At 45.8% G+C, this 20,827-nt stretch overlaps 1 protein-coding gene across 3 annotated transcripts; it reads left to right on the forward strand.

Annotated features, from left to right (window-relative positions):
* The first annotated feature begins 10,734 nt into the window (after positions 1-10,734).
* ZBTB45 (zinc finger and BTB domain containing 45) lies at positions 10,735-20,232 on the forward strand. 3 transcript variants are annotated; one of them, XM_044444772.1, is made up of 3 exons: positions 10,735-10,798; positions 14,100-15,732; positions 18,050-20,232. In XM_044444772.1, exons 2-3 carry the CDS (start codon positions 14,199-14,201, stop codon positions 18,616-18,618), a joined length of 2,103 nt encoding a protein of 700 aa, XP_044300707.1. In that variant the 5' UTR covers positions 10,735-10,798; positions 14,100-14,198; the 3' UTR covers positions 18,619-20,232. The 3 variants fall into 3 exon arrangements, with proteins under 3 accessions (XP_044300707.1, XP_044300705.1, XP_044300706.1); XM_044444770.1 differs by having other exon boundaries at positions 10,737-10,802; XM_044444771.1 differs by lacking the exon at positions 10,735-10,798 and adding an exon at positions 10,919-11,110.
* The last annotated feature ends 595 nt before the right edge of the window (positions 20,233-20,827 follow it).

Genomic DNA, 20,827 nt, shown 5'->3' on the forward strand with positions numbered 1-20,827 from the left:
GTATATTACTTAACTACTATATAGGCAAGCACACATGTTCTTCTTTCTTGGTAGAGACCAACTCCAGCCACGTCTGTTCAGTGTCTCTTGCCTGACTGGTTCCATGTGTCTTCCTTCTTTTCTCTCCTTCTGCTCTTGGCCACTCATGTTGAACCCTGCCTTATCCCAAGTACAGCTGCTCCTCTGCTCCAGCTTGGTTTGTCATAACTTCCCTTTCTCATCCAAGTGGCCGGATGGCTCAGCATGTCCCTGCTTTCAACAGCTCCTGCTCTGAGATATTCTTGATCCATAAGGCTGCCCTGGCTCCCTTCACACTTTCATCAAACTTTGCAAGAACACAAAAAGGTCCCTTAAAGGAGGAGCAGGCAACCTGTGGCCTTTCAGATGTTTTGGCCTACAATTCCCCTCAGTCCTATCTACCATAGTCCATAGCAAGGCATAGTGAAAGTAGTAGGCCAAAACATCTGGAGGGCTGTCAGTTGCTCACCCCTGTCTTAGCTTAGCACAGAGGCAGGCAGAAAGTAGAATGCCAGATGTTTGAACCTTCAGTGTCCAGCCACACTGGATGCTGGTGAAGTTTCTAGGGGTTGAAGTTCAAAATATCTGGAGATCTACCTCCTGTCCACCCCTGGTTTTGAGGACAGCATTAATGGACATCCATCTAGTCCAGCACCTTGCATCCCATAGAGGCCATGCTGATCATCCCAAGAAGCAGAGCATGCAAACAAAAGCCTCCCTTCCATCTTGCTCCCCATGAATAATTTGCATTCAGTGATATACTGTCCCTGAATATGGATGTACCATTGATATACTCTTCCTTGGCAAATCTGGCCAGCACTTTCCAAAAGCCACGTAAGCCAGTGACCATCACCTTAAAGGAGCAGCAATTTCTATAAACATGTGCCATGTTAAGAATGAACAACCAGAGGCAAAAGATGGCAGAAGGGTCTTGCACCTTTAACAGTAAAACAGAAGTGGAAATGCCTGCAGTTCCTGCAGTGCCTTCATCTATCCAGCTAGGCAAAATGAAGAAGCCCTTCCATCTTTTGGCTGCTCTAGCAAAAAATGTTTTCTTTGGCTTGTCCGATTGCCAGCCAATTCCAATGAAAGTTTGCAAGCTCTAATGTTAGGAGAGAGCTACGGGGCAACTCCTTTTTCCTGTTCTCGCTCTGCACATTAAATCTCTTGCAGACACCCTGCCAACCTGGGGGCGGGATGCAGGAAGGCACATGTCCTGCACCATGAACAGCTGTGCGGAAGGTGCTCCAACATGCAGCTGGCGCAAGCACAGGAGCCGCGTTCCCTGTTGCAGTGGCAGGGGCCTGTGAGGGAGCTGGAGAACTGCCCTTGGGATTCCTTGCATTATTGCCCAGTGATACCATGCATGTTGTGCAGGGTTGAATTTCACCTCTAGCCCTCAAGCAATGTATTCCAAGTCTGGTATATGAGTGAAGGGACCAGGATTTGGGGGCAAAGGAAAGGGGTGGGAAGTTGGGTGGGGAGCAGGGCTGCACTCTCCACATCATGCCAGGTATGATGAATGGGAGGACTCCACGGTGCAACATTTCATTGCAGGCATCAAAACTTTGGTCTGTGTGCTTAATCCAGACCTCTGAGGGTCCAGCCCATGGAAATTTCTCTCCTGTCCTGACTCTCCTTCCTAAATTTTACCTTGCTCCACAGGAGATAAATTTCTGATGCTATTTCCAGTGATAAAGAACAGGGAAGCTTCTGCTTGACTTGCCACACTGTGTGCCCATAAAGATGGCACAAAGAGTGCAAAGGAGGTGCCAAGTTGGTCACCCTCTCAGCTCAAAGAAAAGCAAAATGGCCAGGCACTGAGCGGGGTTTCCAGGGCACCCACCTGTCATCTTTTGGCTTGCAGGGGTCCCTCTGGAAGGCAGTGCCGCCCCCAGACTATTCTAGCCTGGTATTCCTGGCCTAAGTTCATAATCCGTGGCTGAGGAAGTATGTCTCAGTGGGAGATGCATGAAGATAATATTAATATGGGGACTGAAAAGAAATAATAGCATAGGTTCTTTTAAAACAGTCTTTTTTATTTTTCAGGGAAGGCATCTAAGTTTTTCTCAACCTGATGCCTTGCAGATATGTTATTCCACATCTCCTGTCAATTCCAGCCAACAATAGATCTGCAGGGCATCTGGCTGTGGAAATCTGCCAAAGGCTTGTTGTTTTGTATCCTGCAGTTCTTGTTCTGCCAAATACAAATTCTCCTCTGGTTATATCATTGCCTCCCTCCCCTCCCCCTTGTTTTGTATTAATGAGTATAAGCTCCTTTTCATTTCTTCTGCTAAGGAGGCCAGTAGCGTTAACTAATTGACCAGAAATGGGACAAAATGTCGACCTGATGGATTTTTATTTTTATTGCTTTCTGGCCAGTTGCCAGAAAGCCAAGAGAAACCAGCATTCCTTTATCTTATAACATTAAATTTTGAACTTATTTTGTAGATATACATATTTTGTACAGAGAGCAAGTGCTAAGCAGAGCCTGTATTTTTAGGAAATACTTTATGATGAAACATAACCCATTGGGTGAGGGTGCTCAGAAAGGTACTGTGGCAATGAACCCATGTGGGATTTGAGAACATGTCTTTGGGGCTCTTACAAAATGGCTTGCCTGTTCCCATTATGACTGCCATGGTGGACATGGCACTCAGAAGGCAAACAGGTAAGACTAAAAGAAAATCAACTTTGCCCAGGAACCTAATTACAAGGCAGAGGGGAGGACTGAATCTTTTCTGAATCCAAAAAGCCCAGTTTTCTGTTCCAACACCCTTATCACAAAAGGCAAACTGATGAAGCTAAGAAGTAACATGGTCAATAAACCAGAGTATAAAGCAGGGAAGGCCATTTTGGAGGATGCCTTTTGAGTGGTGGGGGGTGCATATTCTAACAATGCATGAGGCCAAAGACAAAAGCTTTGGTGTGCAGGTCCAGCCCTGCTTTGAAAGAGAGAAGTACCCTGGTCCAGGGAGTGGAATGAACGTGGTAGGTAAAGGCAACATCTGAATGGAGCAACAAGTTGTGAAGGAAGGAGTGGGGAAGCATTTTCAATCTTTAGGCTGCAACCCGGTGGGATTTCAGTCGTGGATGGGGCTGCAGGCAAAAAAGGCAGAGCCAAATTTCCAGAATATTTTAGCTCAGCCCTTGCAGCCAATTGCTAAACCTTAAGGAAAGCATTTCAATCTCCTGGAATGGGTGGGGTGATGAATGGCGTAAAAGCACTGGCACCTGGCACCTGGAAAGTACTAAACAGCCAGTGCTTGGGGGAAAGAGGTAGGGCCAAGGAAAGGGGGTGGAAATAGGGACAGGGCTGATGTGGCTTCCATGCCTGAGGTCCTGCACTGCTGTGCTAGAAACTTTGAACTTAAAAGGCATTAGTCAGTGGGTATGGCCACCTAATGAGAAGGAAGGACTCCCTGGAGAAGCGTCTAATGCTGGGAAGAAAAGATGGCAACAGGAGAAGGGGACGGCAGTGGATGAGGTGGCTAGATGGAGCCACTGAAGCAGTTGGTGTGAGCTTGAGTGGACTCCGGGGGATGGTGGAGGACAGGAAGGCCTGGAGGAATGTTGTCCATGGGGTCACGATGGGTCAGACACGACTTTGCAACTAACAACAAATGTTATCTCAAAATGTTGATTTTTTTAAACATAAAGAACCTCATGCATGTGTACAACACAGTTTGGAAACAGCCTGGCTCCCTGGGGTAGGATGATATAAGAGTATGAAATAAACATGAACCAACCTACTAAATACTGCAGTGTTGCGATTGTCTTGGAAAGTGTGAGGCTGCTGCATAGAGAAAATGTACTGGGAGACCTATTGTTTCTCACAGATGTACACTGACATGGCACAAAAACTGTGCCTTCCATGCCTGTATCTCTTGAGGAACCTTAAGACCGAGGCCTCTTGGCTTGACTTTTCTCTTTTAAACTTAGCTGCTTGTTGAGGAATGCACAATCTCGAAAGGCAGAAGAATCTCCAGATTTATGATGCTGGCCACTGGCCACTTAATCCTGACTTACCTTTTGGCATCATAAGACTTGATGATCAGAGCATCACAACAGGTGTGATGAATATGAGTGTCATCTTAGCCTTCCCATAGCCAAAGGAGAAAGGTGGGCTTTAACTTGGGTTATAGATAAAGCCCCAGATGGGTTGTAGATAACTTGGATTATGGATAAAACCCCAAACTCTTTGCCTTCAAAACATATCAAGTCAGGGAAAATTAAGCTGAGAAAAATAAAATCATGATGTCATATTTCATAGACACCACAATTCTGGATACAATTTTAAAAATTGAATAGTTCTATCTTTAGCTTGGGAAAATATCTTGCTGCTGTCATCTTTTATTGCTGAAATACTGGTTTAATGTTTTTGTTTTCTAAGGTGAATTACCAATATTTTACTGTATTACTAAGTATTTTCCCAATATAATTGTCTTAAACAAGTTAGTGCAACCTGCTCTGCATACTTTCCCCAACTCATATTTCACATATTGATGAAATTGATGGATTTAGAGAGATGGCAAACTGACATACAAGAGCTTATGAACTATCACTGAGATCTATTTATTATTTCTTTTCAAATTTATTTTTATGAGAGACATAGACAATAATCTGACCCCAGATGAAAGCTTTGCTAGCCTCCCATTCAGTGGAGCATGAGTTGCTTGTACCCTCATTATTTTCAAGCTATTCTTGTAACTCAGCTAGAAGCAGATTTTAACAAAACCATCATTTCACAAGGAAATATTAAAATGCTAAATGCCAGCAGTGTTTTAATCTTACAGTCTCTGATTTGGTATAACAAGGACATGGAAACTATCAGAATCCCGGAATCTCAATTTGAGAAGAGGGAATAAAACTCGGGTTCGTGGGAAAGACCAAGTGTCCAGACCATCTGAGGCTTTATTGTATTTACCCCAATGGTACTCCGTGGTACTCACGATAATACATGCATTACCGGGCAGGCAGAGATGAACTCTACTGCAAAGCTTCAATACCATTACAGGGCATTTATAGGTACACAGGTACAGGGCAATTGATGACAGAATGCAGAGATTACAATAAGATTCTGAGGTCATCACATACAGAACAGATAAAGAAGTGTCAGTCAATCACACTGTAACAATGAGATTAAAATATTTCTGATTGCCTGTATTGACACTTTAGTTGAGTAACTTGAACCCATCTCCAGGTCCGCTCAGACATGCAAATTCAAGCTACTAGGAACTATTCATGATAAGCTCAGACCCTTATCTCAACTCTAAACATTCTGCATGATCAGGGCACATGAAGCCCTCTGGGCTATCAAAAGATTATTGTAAACTGAATTCCACCAATGACTATTTACAATGTATATTTGGGCTAAAATGGTCTGTCTACTGTAGCTTACAGCTAAAGGTGAGAGAAAGGAGCGGGGGAATGCCATTTTAAACAGTGACAGCTTGGTTTTGAGAAGAAAGACAGGATTTGATCCCACAGTGCAAAGGCACACAGGAGTAATGCTTTTCAGACAGGATTTATCCAAATTTTCCCAACAAAACCTAAAGTAATTTAATGAAAAACAGGCATGGTGGACTGATAATATAAATGTACTGCCTCTTCCATCTGGATGCAATATTCTGCACAAGTCAATCAGAGCAAGTTCTGCCATATATTGTAGCCTTGAATTGCAAATCCCACCATGGCTATCTCTTTTCTTCCTCAGATAAATCCATTAAGGAGGACTGATTAGCTGCAAATGATTTCTGATTCTTAGAATGAAGGCTTAGTGCCAGGAGAAAGAATATCCTGGCTTTGATTTATGGGTAGGAAACTCTTTTCAGCCTGAAGGCCAAAGTAAATTTGGTTGTATGCCCACACCCACACCGGCAATTAAGCCATGTGCAAGAGTCCCAACACACAATTCAGCAACAGTCCATGAATCCATACTGAGGTCATTCCCTGAGATGCAACTATATGCAAACCAGGCCACATGTCCTTACTGGGAGAAAACAGTCCTTAACTTGAATATATGAACAGTGAAAGCGGAATGGTCTTATTTATTTAAAGTTTTTCTTTGCTGTCCATTACTAAAAATGTCTCTGGACAGCTTACAAGGAACAAAGAAAAACAAGGAACAAAAACCATAAGAGCAACAACGCACAGCACACCACATCTAAAAATAGTGATAAAAGCAAGGATAAGACCAATTAATTGTTAAAATACCGGAAAAATAAAAAGGTCTTCTCCTGACTCTGAAAAAAATAGAGTGATGGCATCAGGCGCACCTCTCTGGGCAGCATATTCCAGTCTTCTGCTCAGTTCTCATAAATGATTTCCAAGGCTTCTGCTCTTCCTTTTGGAGGTCCCTATTCTTTAAACCACGAGCTCACAGCCATTCAGAGAACTGATCTTCATAAAGTAGGTTGTAGGGTCTACTGCCCCCACAGAGCTTCCATTTCCACCTTGCACAGAGTATGCAAGGTATCTGAATTACATATTGTGCCTATAACCCACCTGAGCACAGGCCCCGGCCCGTCTTAGGAAATCCTTCTTTCCATGTTGCGCCTCTTTCATATTAGGGAACTCACTGAGGGTGCTGCAGCCAAGCACCCTCCCCATGCCCCAAATCCTGAAGCCACATTGTCTGGGTTGTCTTATTGCCACATGCCAGCATTTGAAGTATGTAACCCAGGCAAGTGTCTTGTTTCAAAGAGCTTGGCAGTGACAATGCCCCAGTTAGGCTCTTAGAGCAACAAAAGCTGATATCCAATCACTCTCTCAGGCAGCCTTTGTTTGAGCTAGGACAGGAGAACAGGGACAGTCAATAGAAAAGGACACAGAAGAAACCTGTTGTAGTTTTCAGGGCAGGACATGGCCTATAACTGAATCACTGCAACCATCCATAAAAAGGGTCACCCATCAGAGAGTGGAGACACTTGGCACTGGTTAAACAGGACAAAATGTGGTGTGCATGTGCACAGAAGGGTCATTAAGACATCCTTTTAATGTGGGTCACTTCACCAATGACCCCCACACCCTTCTTCATTTCCTAAGAAAGAGAAGGGAGAAGTCTTATCCAATTTCATCACAGTGATTTTCCATAACTGATGGCTTCCACAAAACCATGGAAAGTTGACTTTCTTCCTCTACTCCAATCATACACATCCTGGTGCATTGGTGGTTGAAGAACATGTCCCATCATCTGCAGCCAGCATGTTGATTGATGGGAGCTCAGTCCAATATGGGAAGCACCAGGTCCTACTCTAAATTCTCCATTTCTTGTGTTCTGCATTTGATTCATTGTATACGTTAATGAACGTATTAGGAACGGATTCCTAAGGTGTGCTAAAATGTTTTGAAACTGTAACTACTTGAAAATGAACTAGCAATTTGAGACTTCAGTTCTCTACAGATGTACCCAGGAGAAAATCTTACTTGAATGCAGTGCAATTTACTTCTGAGTAGACACAACTAGAATTTTGTGAGTCTTCTGTATATATGCTATATAATGTCCTGTTTGGCTTGATAAAAGAGTTAAAGTCTTGTAATATCTTCTTTCAGGACCTGGAGTCAGAGCTACCTAACCTCTCAGATTTAACAAACTCTATTGTGATTTTGCAGCTTAGGCTCCCCTGTGCTTCATTTAGTATTCTGCAAGGTAGAGCTCAGAAGATTATCTCAAAAGAGCATTTTTATTTGAATGTTAATGGATGGTGAGGTTGAATCCAGCTCCTGCAACTGTTCATGTTATAATCCAGTTTCCAATATATGAACTATATAACCAATGTACCCATCCCATACCTCCAGTTCAACAGGACTTCCAAAAAGTTAATCACAATCTCTCCCACATCCTCTGGGTAGATTCAACAGGGTGGACACACAGTTGGTGGAATCTCATCAAGCTTATCCAGGACTGTAGAGAGGACCACCTCTCCCCACTTCCACAGCAACTCTCTCAAAATGTTACTCAGAGGGTTGCGGTACCCTTGTGAATAGGATGAGCTGTGGTCTCCGGGGAAATGGAAATCAAGTGGAGGAAACCTTCTCTGAGGGAACCTTTTAGTTAATAGAAAGCAGATCCTAAATCCAGCTCAATGTTTCTCTCCCATCCACTCCTTAAAAAAGCAATAGATTTTTCTCTTCCATAGATTTTTACAGGGATCCAGCTGTATCCATTCCAGGTTTCATTCTGGGATTTAGGAAGCTGTTTTTCTGAACCATGTCACTGGAATTTTTCGGTTCAGCACCACCGATAGCTCCTTTGATGGTCAGACTGCCATCTGAAATAGCTACACTGTCCCACTAACATTGGAGCCACCAACCACTTGCTGGACTTAAGAGTGCCCCCTGGTGAGGCCTTTATCCTATTGCTCTGCCTCCTTCAAGAAATATTACTGGCAGGTGGTATCCAGATGATATTTTCCCTTATATTCCTCCCACATCTTCCCATTTCTTTTTCCTTACTGTAGAAAATCAATCTGGAAAAAACGAGGGCATTTCTGCACAATGTGTTCTAATTAGTAGTGATTAGGATGGAGCCCTCTGTTCGGAAGCCCTTTCGATATGATGCAGATGTAACAAGACTCACATCAGAGCAACACTTTTATTATGCAATCACCTTGCCTGATTCATGGCATTTATGAGAGGCTGTGTTATCCAGGCGATGTCCTTTTCCATCTCAAACCCTCCTGTAGTTTCTCACTGCTTCTTGCTTCCTTTTTCTTACCAGAAGAAAAATCTTTAAAGAAGAAAATAAGAAAGAATTGCACACAATACCTTTTGATTGGTGGCGTTGGCACTTGCAGGCTTTGTCTGCAAGTACCAACACTGGGTGTCCAGGGCAACACTGAGAGCTGCCCCATTGAAAAACAGTGGGCAATCCGGAATTTGCCTGTGGCTGTCACAAGATAGCAGCACGCAGCCTCCGTCTTCCTACTAGAGGAATTCTTGACCTTTCTAACTCCGGTCTTATTCTGTGAGGGAAATGTAAACCAGGAACTAATATTTCAGAATATTGCTCTGTCTATAATTTTCTATCTCTGTGAATCAGTTTCTGTTCCCCCCCGCCCCCCAATATTTCTACTCTGAGCAAACTCGGTTGTTATCATACAAATGCAAAATTATCGTATTCATTTCTATAAATTTTATCTCCTCGGCGATTTGATGTTTGCCTCTTCACAACTGGACTTGCTTTTGGAATATTTCTTGCGTGATGGCAGGGTGAGAGGCCAATCTAGCCGCCGCTGCCCTTTTACTCTATTTATCAGCCTTCCCTAACGGAACACTCTTATTAGAAAGCTGCTTTGTGACGTCATCTCTTCGTTCTAAGTTTCTCGTTCCCAGCCGATTCTTCTCCTCATAGATTTGTAATAGAGACTAATTTATAGAAACAGTTTCCGGGTTCAATAGAACATTTCCCCTTCCGTCCCACGACGGAAGTGAGAGCCACACATAAAAACCGGGGGAGATAATCAGACTTTTAATGCAACTGAGATTGCATGATGGTGTTCCCGCCCCTCCCGAAAAGTACCAACAGAGAAGTTTCCGTTGGATTTTATTTCGTGTGCAAATGTCTTATTTTTTTGGTGGGGGGAGGGAGATAAATGTTTAGATATGCATGAAGGATAATGAAGCAGAAGACTTCTTTGGGCAGTTGGGCACCAGATTTAGATTGAGGGTGTTCGGGGGAGAGAATTTTTTAAAACTCACCTTTGTCGTATATTGTGGCAGCTTTTGGAAAAAGTAAATTCGCTTGGAAAGGAAATCCAAACCATCCCCAGCCCACCCTCTTCTACCCTACGATACTGATGCGGACTGTATTGCAGGGTTGTTCTGCGCTGTTTATCAGCCAGAGCCCACCCTGTTTCCCCGACCTGCAATACAGGGGGATAATGAATGCAAGTTTTACTGCAACTTTTATAGGCAGGGCTATTGTTAAACTATTAAGACACTTGTGCCTCCACAATTATGTTCTTCACATTTAATTGAGTTGGGGGGGGGGAACACCTCTTTTTGCAAAAAGGATAAACAGAGTTTGAAAATCCTGCTCAGCAGCGTACTCCAGTGCAATCCTAAATATCGCAGTTTTCGGAAGAGAATCGGGAGTAGCTTATGGCCCAATTTTGTAACATAGCCTAAATGGTGTAGGCGGGGCTGAAGACAGCTTTAAGATAATTTAGGCGTGAAGTCCAGTATGGTTGTATTTTTAAGATCATCATCTGATACGGAGCAACCTTTCCCAACTTGCTATGCTGGCTGGCTGGGGATAATGGGAGTTGCAGCCCCGCACATATGGAGGGTACTGGGCTGGGGAAAGCTGTAACAGGGCTTGAAAGTGCTGCGATGAAACCGTAGCACGACACCAACTCCAAACTGCCTGCTCCTTTCTGCCGGTGGTTTGGGTTTCCACAAGAAGTCACTCCTGCAAAACACACACCAGGTTATAGGAAAACCAGTTAATTCGCCACCTTTCGAAACTAGAGCAAAACTGATGAGAGCAAAGCAAGGAAAGAACTGAAAAATAATTTTAAAAATTCAAGAAACGAATAAAAATGCCTTCAACTTGCGGACTTTTAAAAACATTTTAAATTAGCTATTGTGCTACGTGCACTGAGAACGCTATTCGAGTCAGGAAGGCATATGTGACTCTACCCTTTCTGAATCTATGGGCACGCGGCCCCGCGCTGCCCTTGTGCGGTGCGGAAGTGACAGGAGGGAGGAGACGTGTGCGGAAGGAGGGTGGAGGAGGGGGTGATGGTGTGGGTAGTCCCGACCGGAGACCGAGGAGGTAGGTGAGTGGAGCCCCGCCCCCAGGCCGAGGATAAGCCCCGCCCATTCCGTGCTTGTCACACCCCATTCGCCCGTGTCTGCCCGGTTCCCAGGTAGAGGGGTGCATCAAAACCAGCTCGGACTCCTGGGTTCTTTTTGAATAGGTGGGACTGGGCTGAGTTGAAGCGATCTGCGTGCCTGCAGCTGGAGTTCTGGGGTGGAGCAAAGGCGAGACTCCTTCCTAATACATCCGCAGTAAGGAGGAGGAGAGTATTCCTGAGCATGTGCAGAATGCATTTGCCTGCTAAGTAGCCCTTCTTGTCCCTTTCCTGTATGTATCTGAAGCCAGAGCTTCTTGATTTGAATATGTGGCTTCTAATCCATCTCACCAGCTCCATTTTCATTTTTAAAGAAGTTTTTAATTCTTAGAAATGACTGATGTTGGAGTTGTGTATCAGCACTGCAGGGTCCAGTGCTCTTATTGGAGTCAGAAGAGATTCCTGGCAAAATAGGATGGTAGGACCCAGCTGTATCAGTGAAAGATAAGAACCATCTGTTAAGAATGGGCTGCAATTCCCTGAGTTCATTCCTCAACCTCCTCTCTCTCATTGCTGCCCTTTCACATGATGGAATGCACAATACTGAATTGGCTGTTGTCTTTCTATGGTGAGGTCATGTGGTATATCTCCATGTTTTGAAAAGAGAAAATATGATGAGCTTCCTTCTTTACCTGATGTGTGCTGGAACTGGAACTCCTTGTGCATGTGTGCACACATACTCTCGCACGCGTACACCCTGCTAGCCATACTGGCTGGAAGAGGCTGGGAGCTCTGACAGGCACCAAGCTGGGGAAGGCTGATACAGGGATACAATTAGTTGCTTTTGTTGTGACTTCTGAAAATAATATATTTCTCCATGCATTTTCCGGCATTTGAGATATTTGGAGTGTGGTTAAGCTTATTCCTGTGTAATGTGTCAGCTGTACCTCACAGCATCCCCTTTCAGTTTATACTCAATGTTTGTACCTTTTGGTGAGGCTCTTGCTTACCCAGGCACATTGCATAGTCTTGTTCCTGCTTTTTTAAAAGCAACAATCAGTGCTTGGAATATTATCACTTGATCAGGGTGCATAATTATATGTTGTATTTGACAGTTTCCCTACTTGAGCCCCTGTTGCATCAGTGTTATTACATTAATGCTGACTTCTTTTAGTTTTTTGTTAAGATTGTATGGTATTATTGTTGGAGGCGCATTCATTGTAGAATGCTACACCCTCCCCTAACCTAGTATGGGCTAGCTGTGGGCTTCAGCTTACACATCCACAGTCACCAATGGCCAGGAATGCTTGGAATTGTAGTCCAGAACATCTGGCAAGCACCAAGTTGAGAAAGCTGATTTAACAGGTCACCCCTGAAATTATTTATTTATTTATTTATTTAAAACATTTCTATGCCGCCCCATCGCAATAAAGCCTCGGGGCGGCTCACAACATCAATAAATAAACCATACAATAAAACCCCAGTGCCATAAAACCTCAGTGCATTCTCAGCTAAAAATTTTAAAAATACAAAACCTAGTTAAATAAATAAATTAACAATTAAAATAAGTTTTAAATAAAAAGGTCTTAGCCTGGTGCCGAAAAACAAATAACGACGGCGCCAGGCGGACCTCTCTGGGGAGCGCATTCCATAAATGGAAATACAAAGAAAACATTCCTAAATAGGGGTACATATGCCTGAACCCTGTAATAGAGCATCCGTCCTTGTCAAGCAGAGCCCCGTTGGCTCAGGTGTGTACGCTGCTTGCAGGTACTGATATATTCATTACTAGTCAAGTAGCAAAATTCAGCTTGGCAGCAAAGAAAATATCAACAGACAGAGGGAAGGAAGCTCAGGCATCTCGGGACTACATCATGAACATGCATGCATTTACCTATGCATTCATAATATGCTCAATTGTTTTAAAATTGCATGTATACTTATTTATTTATTAAAACATTTTTATGCCTCCCCATTCGCCGAAGCCTCGGGGCGGCTTACAACAATAAATTAAAATAATTATAATCATAAATTAAAAATACTTGTGGCAGGTCGTGGTATACATGAATAGGTTTCTGTTGTTTTATTGTTATTCATACATTGTGATAGCCTTAGCCATTTTAAGCAGTAAACTGTTCTGTACATTCATACAGTTTTCATTCTCTAAGCCGGTGCTGTGCAGAAGGTAGAACTCCAGATGTTTGAGCCTTCTTCCCCTAGGAGCTCATGCCAGCATCATCAATAGTCAGGACTGCTGAAAGTTGAAAGTCCAAAACATCTGGAGATACACTTTCTGACCACCCATGCAACTAAGCAGCATGTTTGAAAAGAAGGTTAAGGTTTCAAAATGGCATGGTATGGCCTGTTGCTTTTCTCTGTCTATTTTCAAACAGATGGGTGGGAGTTCTTCCAGTGAAAACTAGCCGAGGAATATAGGAAGTTGCATTGTATCAGGTCAGACTTATTTATCCATGTAGCCCAGTAGTCTCTGCCTGGCAGCCGCTCTCCAAAATTCCAAGCAGAAGTCCTGGCCGTCATCTGATCTGTTTAACCGGAGATGCTAAGAACTGAGCCAGGGGCCTGCTGTGCCTGAAGCATGTGCCCTACACCTGAGCTGCAGCCCCCAGTTAAGGGGAAAATAGTGCTAGTGCAATTGCTCCTTCAGTACAGCGAGAAGTGGGTGGCAGTGTGAGGGACACCAACCCATTCACAGTGCTAACTCTGCCCATTGTTGGTAGCAAGCTGCATCCGGTGTCTTATGCCTCTAGTTGTACCACAAAGTGTTGAAGCAGTGAAATAATTGACTTGAAAAAAGTGTGCAAAATCTAAACCCATACTAATGCAGGAATCACCAATGTAAAACCTGTGGTGACAGCCACTTCTTTTGGTGCCCAGCAGGATCCCTGCCTCTCCTGATTTTTTATTGTAGTTTCTCTTTTTCTTTTCTGCGCTGCAAAGTGAAGCGGTGCTCTCCAGTGTCATCTTTCTTTGGATTCCAAAGAAAGGCCCCACCTCTGTCTTGTGTGAGGTCCTTGGGCAAATTATCTTTCAGTGTCTCGCCTTGACCTCCTGGCAAATGAGGGGGTTGTCCCCAGGTGTGCCCACCATGGTAGCATGAATGGGCAAGCTCCACCCTTATGAGCCATCTTGAGATACACTCAACATTGCCAGTGTGCCCACGGATCCAAGAAGGTTGGGAACCACAGCTCTAATGCGGCAGATTAACATGGGGTACCCTGTCTGGTCGTTCTGCTCACTTTCCCCCCTCGTGTTGTGTTTCAGGACTTGTGAGCCAGAGAGCCTCCACCTGACATCTGCACCTGCAGTACCTGCTCTCCTTTCAAAGGTCTCTGAAAGGCCCAGTGTGGCACAGAAGGCGCCATGGCTGAAGCTGTCCACTACATCCACCTCCAGAACTTTAGCAAGTCTCTCCTGGAGACGCTGAATGGGCAGCGCCTGGGTGGACATTTCTGCGATGTGACGGTGCACATCCAGGAGGCCACGCTACGCGCCCACCGCTGTGTACTGGCTGCTGGCAGCCCCTTCTTCCATGACAAGCTCCTGCTGGGCTACTCGGAAATTGAGGTGCCCCCGGTGGTACCTAGCCAGGTGGTGCGGCAACTCGTGGAATTCATGTACAGCGGCTCTTTGGTGGTTGCCCAGTCTGAAGCTCTGCAGATCCTCACAGCTGCCTCCATCCTGCAAATCAAGACCGTCATTGATGAGTGCACCCAGATTATTTCCCAGAGTCGCAGCCCAAAGCCTCCCACTGCTCCCCCACCAGTGCCCCTCTCCGTCCCTAGGGTTCTGCCCTCCAAGCCCCAAGAGCAGCCACCCAAAGAGGTCATGGGGGGCGTAGCACGGCCTGGGGACCTTGAGGCTGCCCACCTTGAACCACCCAAGCTGCTCTGCGCCTCGGAGGTGCGCTACAAGCTGCGTGACCTGCTCTCCTCCCAGCACAGAGAGCCCAGGGTGGCCCCCTGTGATGGGGGCATCAGTGATGGGGAGGCAGGAAGCTCTTACCTGCACCCTGCTGAGGCAGCACCCAGCTGCCACAGCCGCAAGCAGCGCCAGCCAGTCAGGCTGCAGCTGTCCGAGACAATGCCCGTCATCATCAAGGACGAGGAGGAGGCGGGTGGTGCAGAAAGCAGGGAAGGGGTGGTGACAGACCGGGAGGCCAAACTGAGCTGTTTTGCAGAGTGTAGCGGAAATGGGAACTTCCCCGCCAGTTTCGGTGATGAGGCAGAGGCAAAGGATTCTGAGAATGCTGGTGGGTCCAGTAGGAAAGAGAACATCCACCTGGATTATGCCACATCTGAGGGCCAGGATTTCTTTGGGAACCAGGATGTTTTTTCGGAGTCCTTCATTCCATCCTGGCAGGGGGAGGAAAGTGGCGAAGAGGCGGCGGCTGCACAAGAGAGGGAGAAGTTCCACTCAGACTGCAGTTTGGAGGCTTCCAACCTGAGGAGCTTGACTGGAGAATTCAAGCCGGATTTGGGCAGCCCCTCCACAGCATTTCCGCAGCGCAGCACTAGCGGCAGTGGGGGGCTGACGTTTGTCTCCTCACTGGGCATCCAACGGGAACTCAAGGCTGAGGTCAGTGGTGCCAACACAGCCACCAGCACCACAAGCATCTTCCAGTTCCACTTGCCCCAGCCTGGTGGGGTGGCCCAGAGTTTCTACAGTATCCAGCAGCAGCAGCAGCAGCAGCAGCAACCGCAGCAGGAGGCCGGTGCCAGCAACATGGTGCAGCTGAGCCCCAGCGCCATGGTCACGGGAACCCTGCACGGAGGGGAGCAGCCGAGTCAACAGCCCGGTCCCTCACGCTGTGCCGAGCCTTCCTACCAGTGTAGCCACTGCCAGAAAACCTTCAGCTCCCGCAAAAACTACACCAAGCATATGTTCATCCATTCCGGTAATGGATACTCTGAGGTTGACATTAACCGGGGAGGGAGATTGTTGGGTGCGAGGGAGGTGAAGCGAAGCACTTGGCGGGAACAGCCATGGCAAGCCCTTGAAAAATGCCTCCTGCAGACCAGTCACAAAGTTATTCTGAGTAAATACTGCAGAACACTGTAAGAGATGGATAAATGCTGGTAGGGTGCAAGAGAGGAAGAGCTGCAGCATAGTTTAAAAGTAAGGGCATTCTATGAAGTCAGGATACTTGTCATCTGGACCAATTCTGGCTATTGTTCTTGACCACTGTTTTCCAGGGTCTCAGGTGGAGGTCTTTCCTGTTGCCTCCACCTAATCTATTTAACCAGAGATACTGGGATCGAGCAGTGGCCATTTTTCATATGTTTCAGATTCACTGGCTTCTGGAGAAGGGTAGGTGCTCTCTCCATCTAGGGCAGCCTTCTCCAATCTGGCCTTCTCCAGGTGGGGTGGACAACAACTGCTGTCTTTCCTAACCAATGGCCATGTTGGCTGGGTTTAAATGGAGAAGGTAGTAGGTGGGAGAAGGTTGCTCTAGGCATCCTTCACGTTGAATGATTCAGCATCAGGGTTCTTTTATTACATGATAGACAGAGCAAGACTTCAAATGGTGCAGCCAGAGACTGGTTAATTTATTTGGAGTTCTTAATTTTGGACTTGTAAGCCAAAAATCAGCCATGTCCCATAATATCCCCAAATCACACAAGCTTATACATACATAATCACCAAGGTTGTATATTAAAATGCCATATTAAAAGGCCCTTGCCGGAGAATGGTTATACAATTTTGCATAGTGTGTGCTTTGTCACTGCTGTTGCTTAAAGATGACATAACCTTCGGCGAATGGGGTGGCTTATAAATGTCTAAATAAATAAATAAATAACCTTTAGCCAATTGCCCCAACCTGGTGCCCTTATTCCTAGCCAGCATGGCCATTGGCTCTATAGTTATGAAAATTTGTGCCATTTCCTTCCTCCAGCAGAGATGCCCAAAATACCTAGCAAACACCCAATAGCAATTATCCACATTAGTTAAAATAACAAATCAACAGCATAGCATCAGACTGAAAACAGAAAAAATAATAGAACCAAGGAAGCTAGAGTCACGGACAATCACGTAAAGAGCAACAGAGACAATGGCTAGCTGAAAACAAAAGTTATCAAACACCAACAGAATACAAGGAGGAAGATAATCCAACTGGTCCTTTCCTATTCCTAAATCCTGTTTTGGATTACAATTCCCAGGATCCCTGTACATTCATCATGTTGGCTGGAGCTGCTGGGCACTGATGTCCAAAACTCTAGAGGATGCTAAGGGAGAAGGCACAAGGAAGGTGGCATGCAGCACTGGGGTGTTGAACCAAATCTGGCCAGCCTTGGATGCCATCTAGTCCTCTGAGGTTCTGCAAATGGTCATTCTCCCTTCCCCCCCTCCCCAGTGTACACCTTTCCCCTGACCATTGCTCCTCTGATGGTTTCAAGGCTTTCTTGAAAGCCTTTCTGAAAGGTTGACACACCTCTCCTCAGGGAGCAATCTTATGCATCTTTAGACAGAAAAAGCTGGCAGGGGAAGGATTCTTTTCTATCTAAGCATGCCCAGGATTGCACCATTAGTTCAAATTATACAGGTATATCTGTCCTCTCCCCTTTTGCCTTTGAGCCCTGCCTACCTCCCCAAGAGGTTCTCTAAACTTCAATTCGGTCCCTAAGCTGAAGCTTGCTGCCACAGAGAAGGACCTATGCAGGCTGCCATCCCCCCACAATTGGGGGATTACACAATCCCCCAATTGTGTAATATATTTGCTAGTTTCCTTTTTTATAGATCTCTGATTTTATCTATACATCACTGTTTTGAGTGCCTACCTATATCATTCTCAAGAAACATCCCTTTAAATCCTGGGATGGGGAACCTTAAGCCTAGAGGCCCAATCCTGCTCACTTGTATTTCCAGTCCTACTCCCCAGAGATTTCTCAAGGGGCCTCTTTCCCCAGACCACCAAACATTTGCTGAGTTTCTGGGTTTTGTAGAATTTTCCCTATACTGAAACACTGAAAAGCCTCTCCTAAAGCTGAATTATCAGCAGCAAATATAAAATTTTAAACCTGCTGGCCCCTTTTGCCTTTGGACCCACCCACTGCAAGAACACAACCTAGGAGAACTTCTCTGGAGTTGAATGCAGTGCTTGGGCAGGAGGGGCTCCCCACCGCTGCTTTCACCCAGAGCTGTGGATCACCTCCTCCCGCTGCCGCCTGAGCCTAGAGTTCCATATTCTCCACTAACTCACAGTGTCTTGACAGGTGAAAAGCCCCACCAGTGCAGCATCTGCTGGCGCTCCTTCTCCTTGCGGGACTACCTGCTCAAGCACATGGTGACTCACACGGGAGTGCGAGCCTTCCAGTGCTCCATCTGCTGCAAGCGCTTCACCCAGAAGAGCTCCCTCAACGTCCACATGCGCACCCACCGCCCGGAACGCTTCCAGTGCTGCATCTGCAACAAGTACTTCTCCCACCGCACCTTGCTGGAGCGCCACATGACCACCCACACTGCTTGGAAAGGTGGGCAGCCTGACATTCCAGGGCCCTTGGCTGTCACGGCTGCCTCTGCTGCTGACTGGAAGGAGAAGCCAAGCATTGCTGCTGCCACCGCTTCTGCTGCTGAGGGAAGCATTGCCGCCACTAGTGGCGCCTCATGGAAAACAGCGGACTCATCTGCCGAGAGCACCATTGCCACTTGGAAAGCAGGAGATCCAGCCCCTGGAGAAGCCAGTCTGGTCACCTGGAAGGGGGAGGCAACAGGGGAAGGGCCAGTTGCAGGCTGGAAGGGGGACCCGACTTCCGAGGCATCCATGCAGCCTCATTCAGCCTAGGGCATTTCCTGATTTGCCCGCTGACGAGTTCACCTTGTCCAACACTCACAGCTCATAGAAGGAATAGGGCGCCAGGCCTTGCCTTGAGTCCTCCAGTGTCTGGAAAGGTGTATGGTGTCCAGCAAATGGAATGCTCTCCACTTGGGACCTCGATTTCTTCCATTGCAAGGCAGTCCTCAGGGGCCAACATGCCGATGAGAGGCAAGTGGTAGATTCTAAAGTGGAGGCTGGAGGTGCTGTTGTGTCCCCAGGTCATGACTTCACTGGTGGAGGACATGGCTGCGAAAGGGTAAGACTGTAGCTGCATTCACAAGACTTTGCCAGTGCTGTTCCTAGCCTGCCTGTAGCTCCGTGACTATGTTTTGCATGCAAAAGATATAGATCCTATCTCCCATGAAAGGATCTCAGGTGACAGGTCTGAATGGCCCACATCTGAAATCGAGCTTTTGACACTCGGAATAGACAGCACCGAACTAGATGGACCAATAGTCTGCCTTGTCTACTTAATGGTTCCATATTGAGCTACAGTGACTTGATGTCCATCATGACAGGCAGTCTGCCACCGAGTGCCAGGGGCTCGGGGCATGTGGACTTGCCAGTGGCACCTTACTTATGACTGTGGGAAGATAGATAATGGGGTACCTTCCTATCTTCCCCGATGAACTATTGATGTGATTCACAGGAGCTGCTTTTTTGTTCATTGCAACACTCCTCTAAAATGGGAAAACTCTAAGTTCTGTACCATTTTGTTGTGGTGGTGGTTTCGTTTTTTTAAGTGGGCAGGCTTGAGGATGTCATGTTTATAGCTCGCAGCTATTTTCCTCAACCTGGCACCCCCCCAGATGTGTTGAACCCCATCATCCCCTACTAACATGGACATTAACAAGTAGACACTAAACAATGTCATTTTTTCCTTGCTACCAGAAAAGAAACTTAAAGTATAATTAGGGACTGGTTTTATTCCACTATCTTATCTCAGATACAAGTAGGAGAAGAATAGCACAGCATAATCAAGTGACAAAGTTTTTTACACGTCTTTTTGTATTTTCAACATGATTCTCTCCTTAAGAGGGGCTGAACCTTAGTACTCGAGTTCCTGCTGTGCATGTGGAAGGCTCAGGTTCAAACCTCAACAACTCCAGGTAGGGGTAGGTGATAATCCTGAAGAGCTGCTATTAGTCAGTGTTGACACTATTTAGCTAAGCGAACCAAAGGTTTGACTCGGTACAAGACGGCTTCCCATGTTCCTTTGGAAGACTGTCATCCAGCACTTCTAGGAACATCAGCTTGGAGAAGGGTGGCTTAGGATGTTCTGGCTTGCATTTCCAACATAGATGGATTGCTGGGATTTTCCTTCTTTTATAAAGCAACTTCATCTGTTCCCAAGTCCATAGAATCAAAGCTTGATTCAATAACCAAAGTATCTGTGTAGCTTCCTACCAAATTACCAGTCCTGTGGTATGGCTGGAAAAAAATGTGCATTCCATTTCCTGTATTACCAGAAGTGAGCAGTAGGGTCAGTTCTGTCCATTGTACTGCCACCTGGGTGGGAGAACACAAGCAGATTACAATATCTGGATTTCCCATATACAGTATATCACAGAAGTGAGTACACCCCTCACATTTTGTAAATATTTTATTATATCTTTTCATGTGACAACCCTGAAGAAATGACACTTTGCTACAATTTAAAGTAGTGAGTATACAGCTTGTATAACAGTGTAAATTTGCTGTCCCCTCAAAATAACTGAACACATAGCCATCAATGTCTAAACTGCTGGCAACAAAAGTGAGTACACCCCTAAGTGAAACTGTCCAAATTGGGCATTATTAGACATTTTCCCTCCTTGGTGTCATGTGACTCGTTAGTGTTACAAGGTCTCAGGTGTGAATGGGGAGCAGGTGTGTTAAATTTGGTGTTATTGCTCTCACTCTCATACTGGTCGCTGGAAGTTCAACATGGCACCTCATGGCAAAGAACTCTCTGAGGATCTGAAAAAAAGAATTGTTGCTCTACATAAAGATGGCCTAGGCTATAAGAAGATTGCCAAGACCCTGACACTGAGCTGCAGCATGGTGGCCAAGACCATACAGCGGTTTAACAGGACAGGTTCCACTCAGAACAGGCCTCACCATGGTCGACCAAAGAAGTTGAGTGCACGTGCTTGGCGTCATATCCAGAGGTTGGCTTTGGGAAATAGACGTATGA

This window comes from Varanus komodoensis, unplaced genomic scaffold (genome assembly GCF_004798865.1).
Source record: "Varanus komodoensis strain SLA01 unplaced genomic scaffold, ASM479886v1 scaffold45, whole genome shotgun sequence".
Taxonomy (NCBI): Eukaryota; Metazoa; Chordata; class Lepidosauria; order Squamata; family Varanidae; genus Varanus; species Varanus komodoensis.

What these genes read in the sequence shown, in the direction of transcription:
- ZBTB45 (XM_044444772.1), top strand. Translation starts at nt 14,199, where the DNA reads ATGGCTGAAGCTGTCCACTACATCCACCTCCAGAACTTTAGCAAGTCT. An exon ending in GCATATGTTCATCCATTCCG is followed by an intron (nt 15,733 to 18,049) that starts GTAATGGATACT and finishes GTGTCTTGACAG; the next exon opens with GTGAAAAGCCCCACCAGTGC.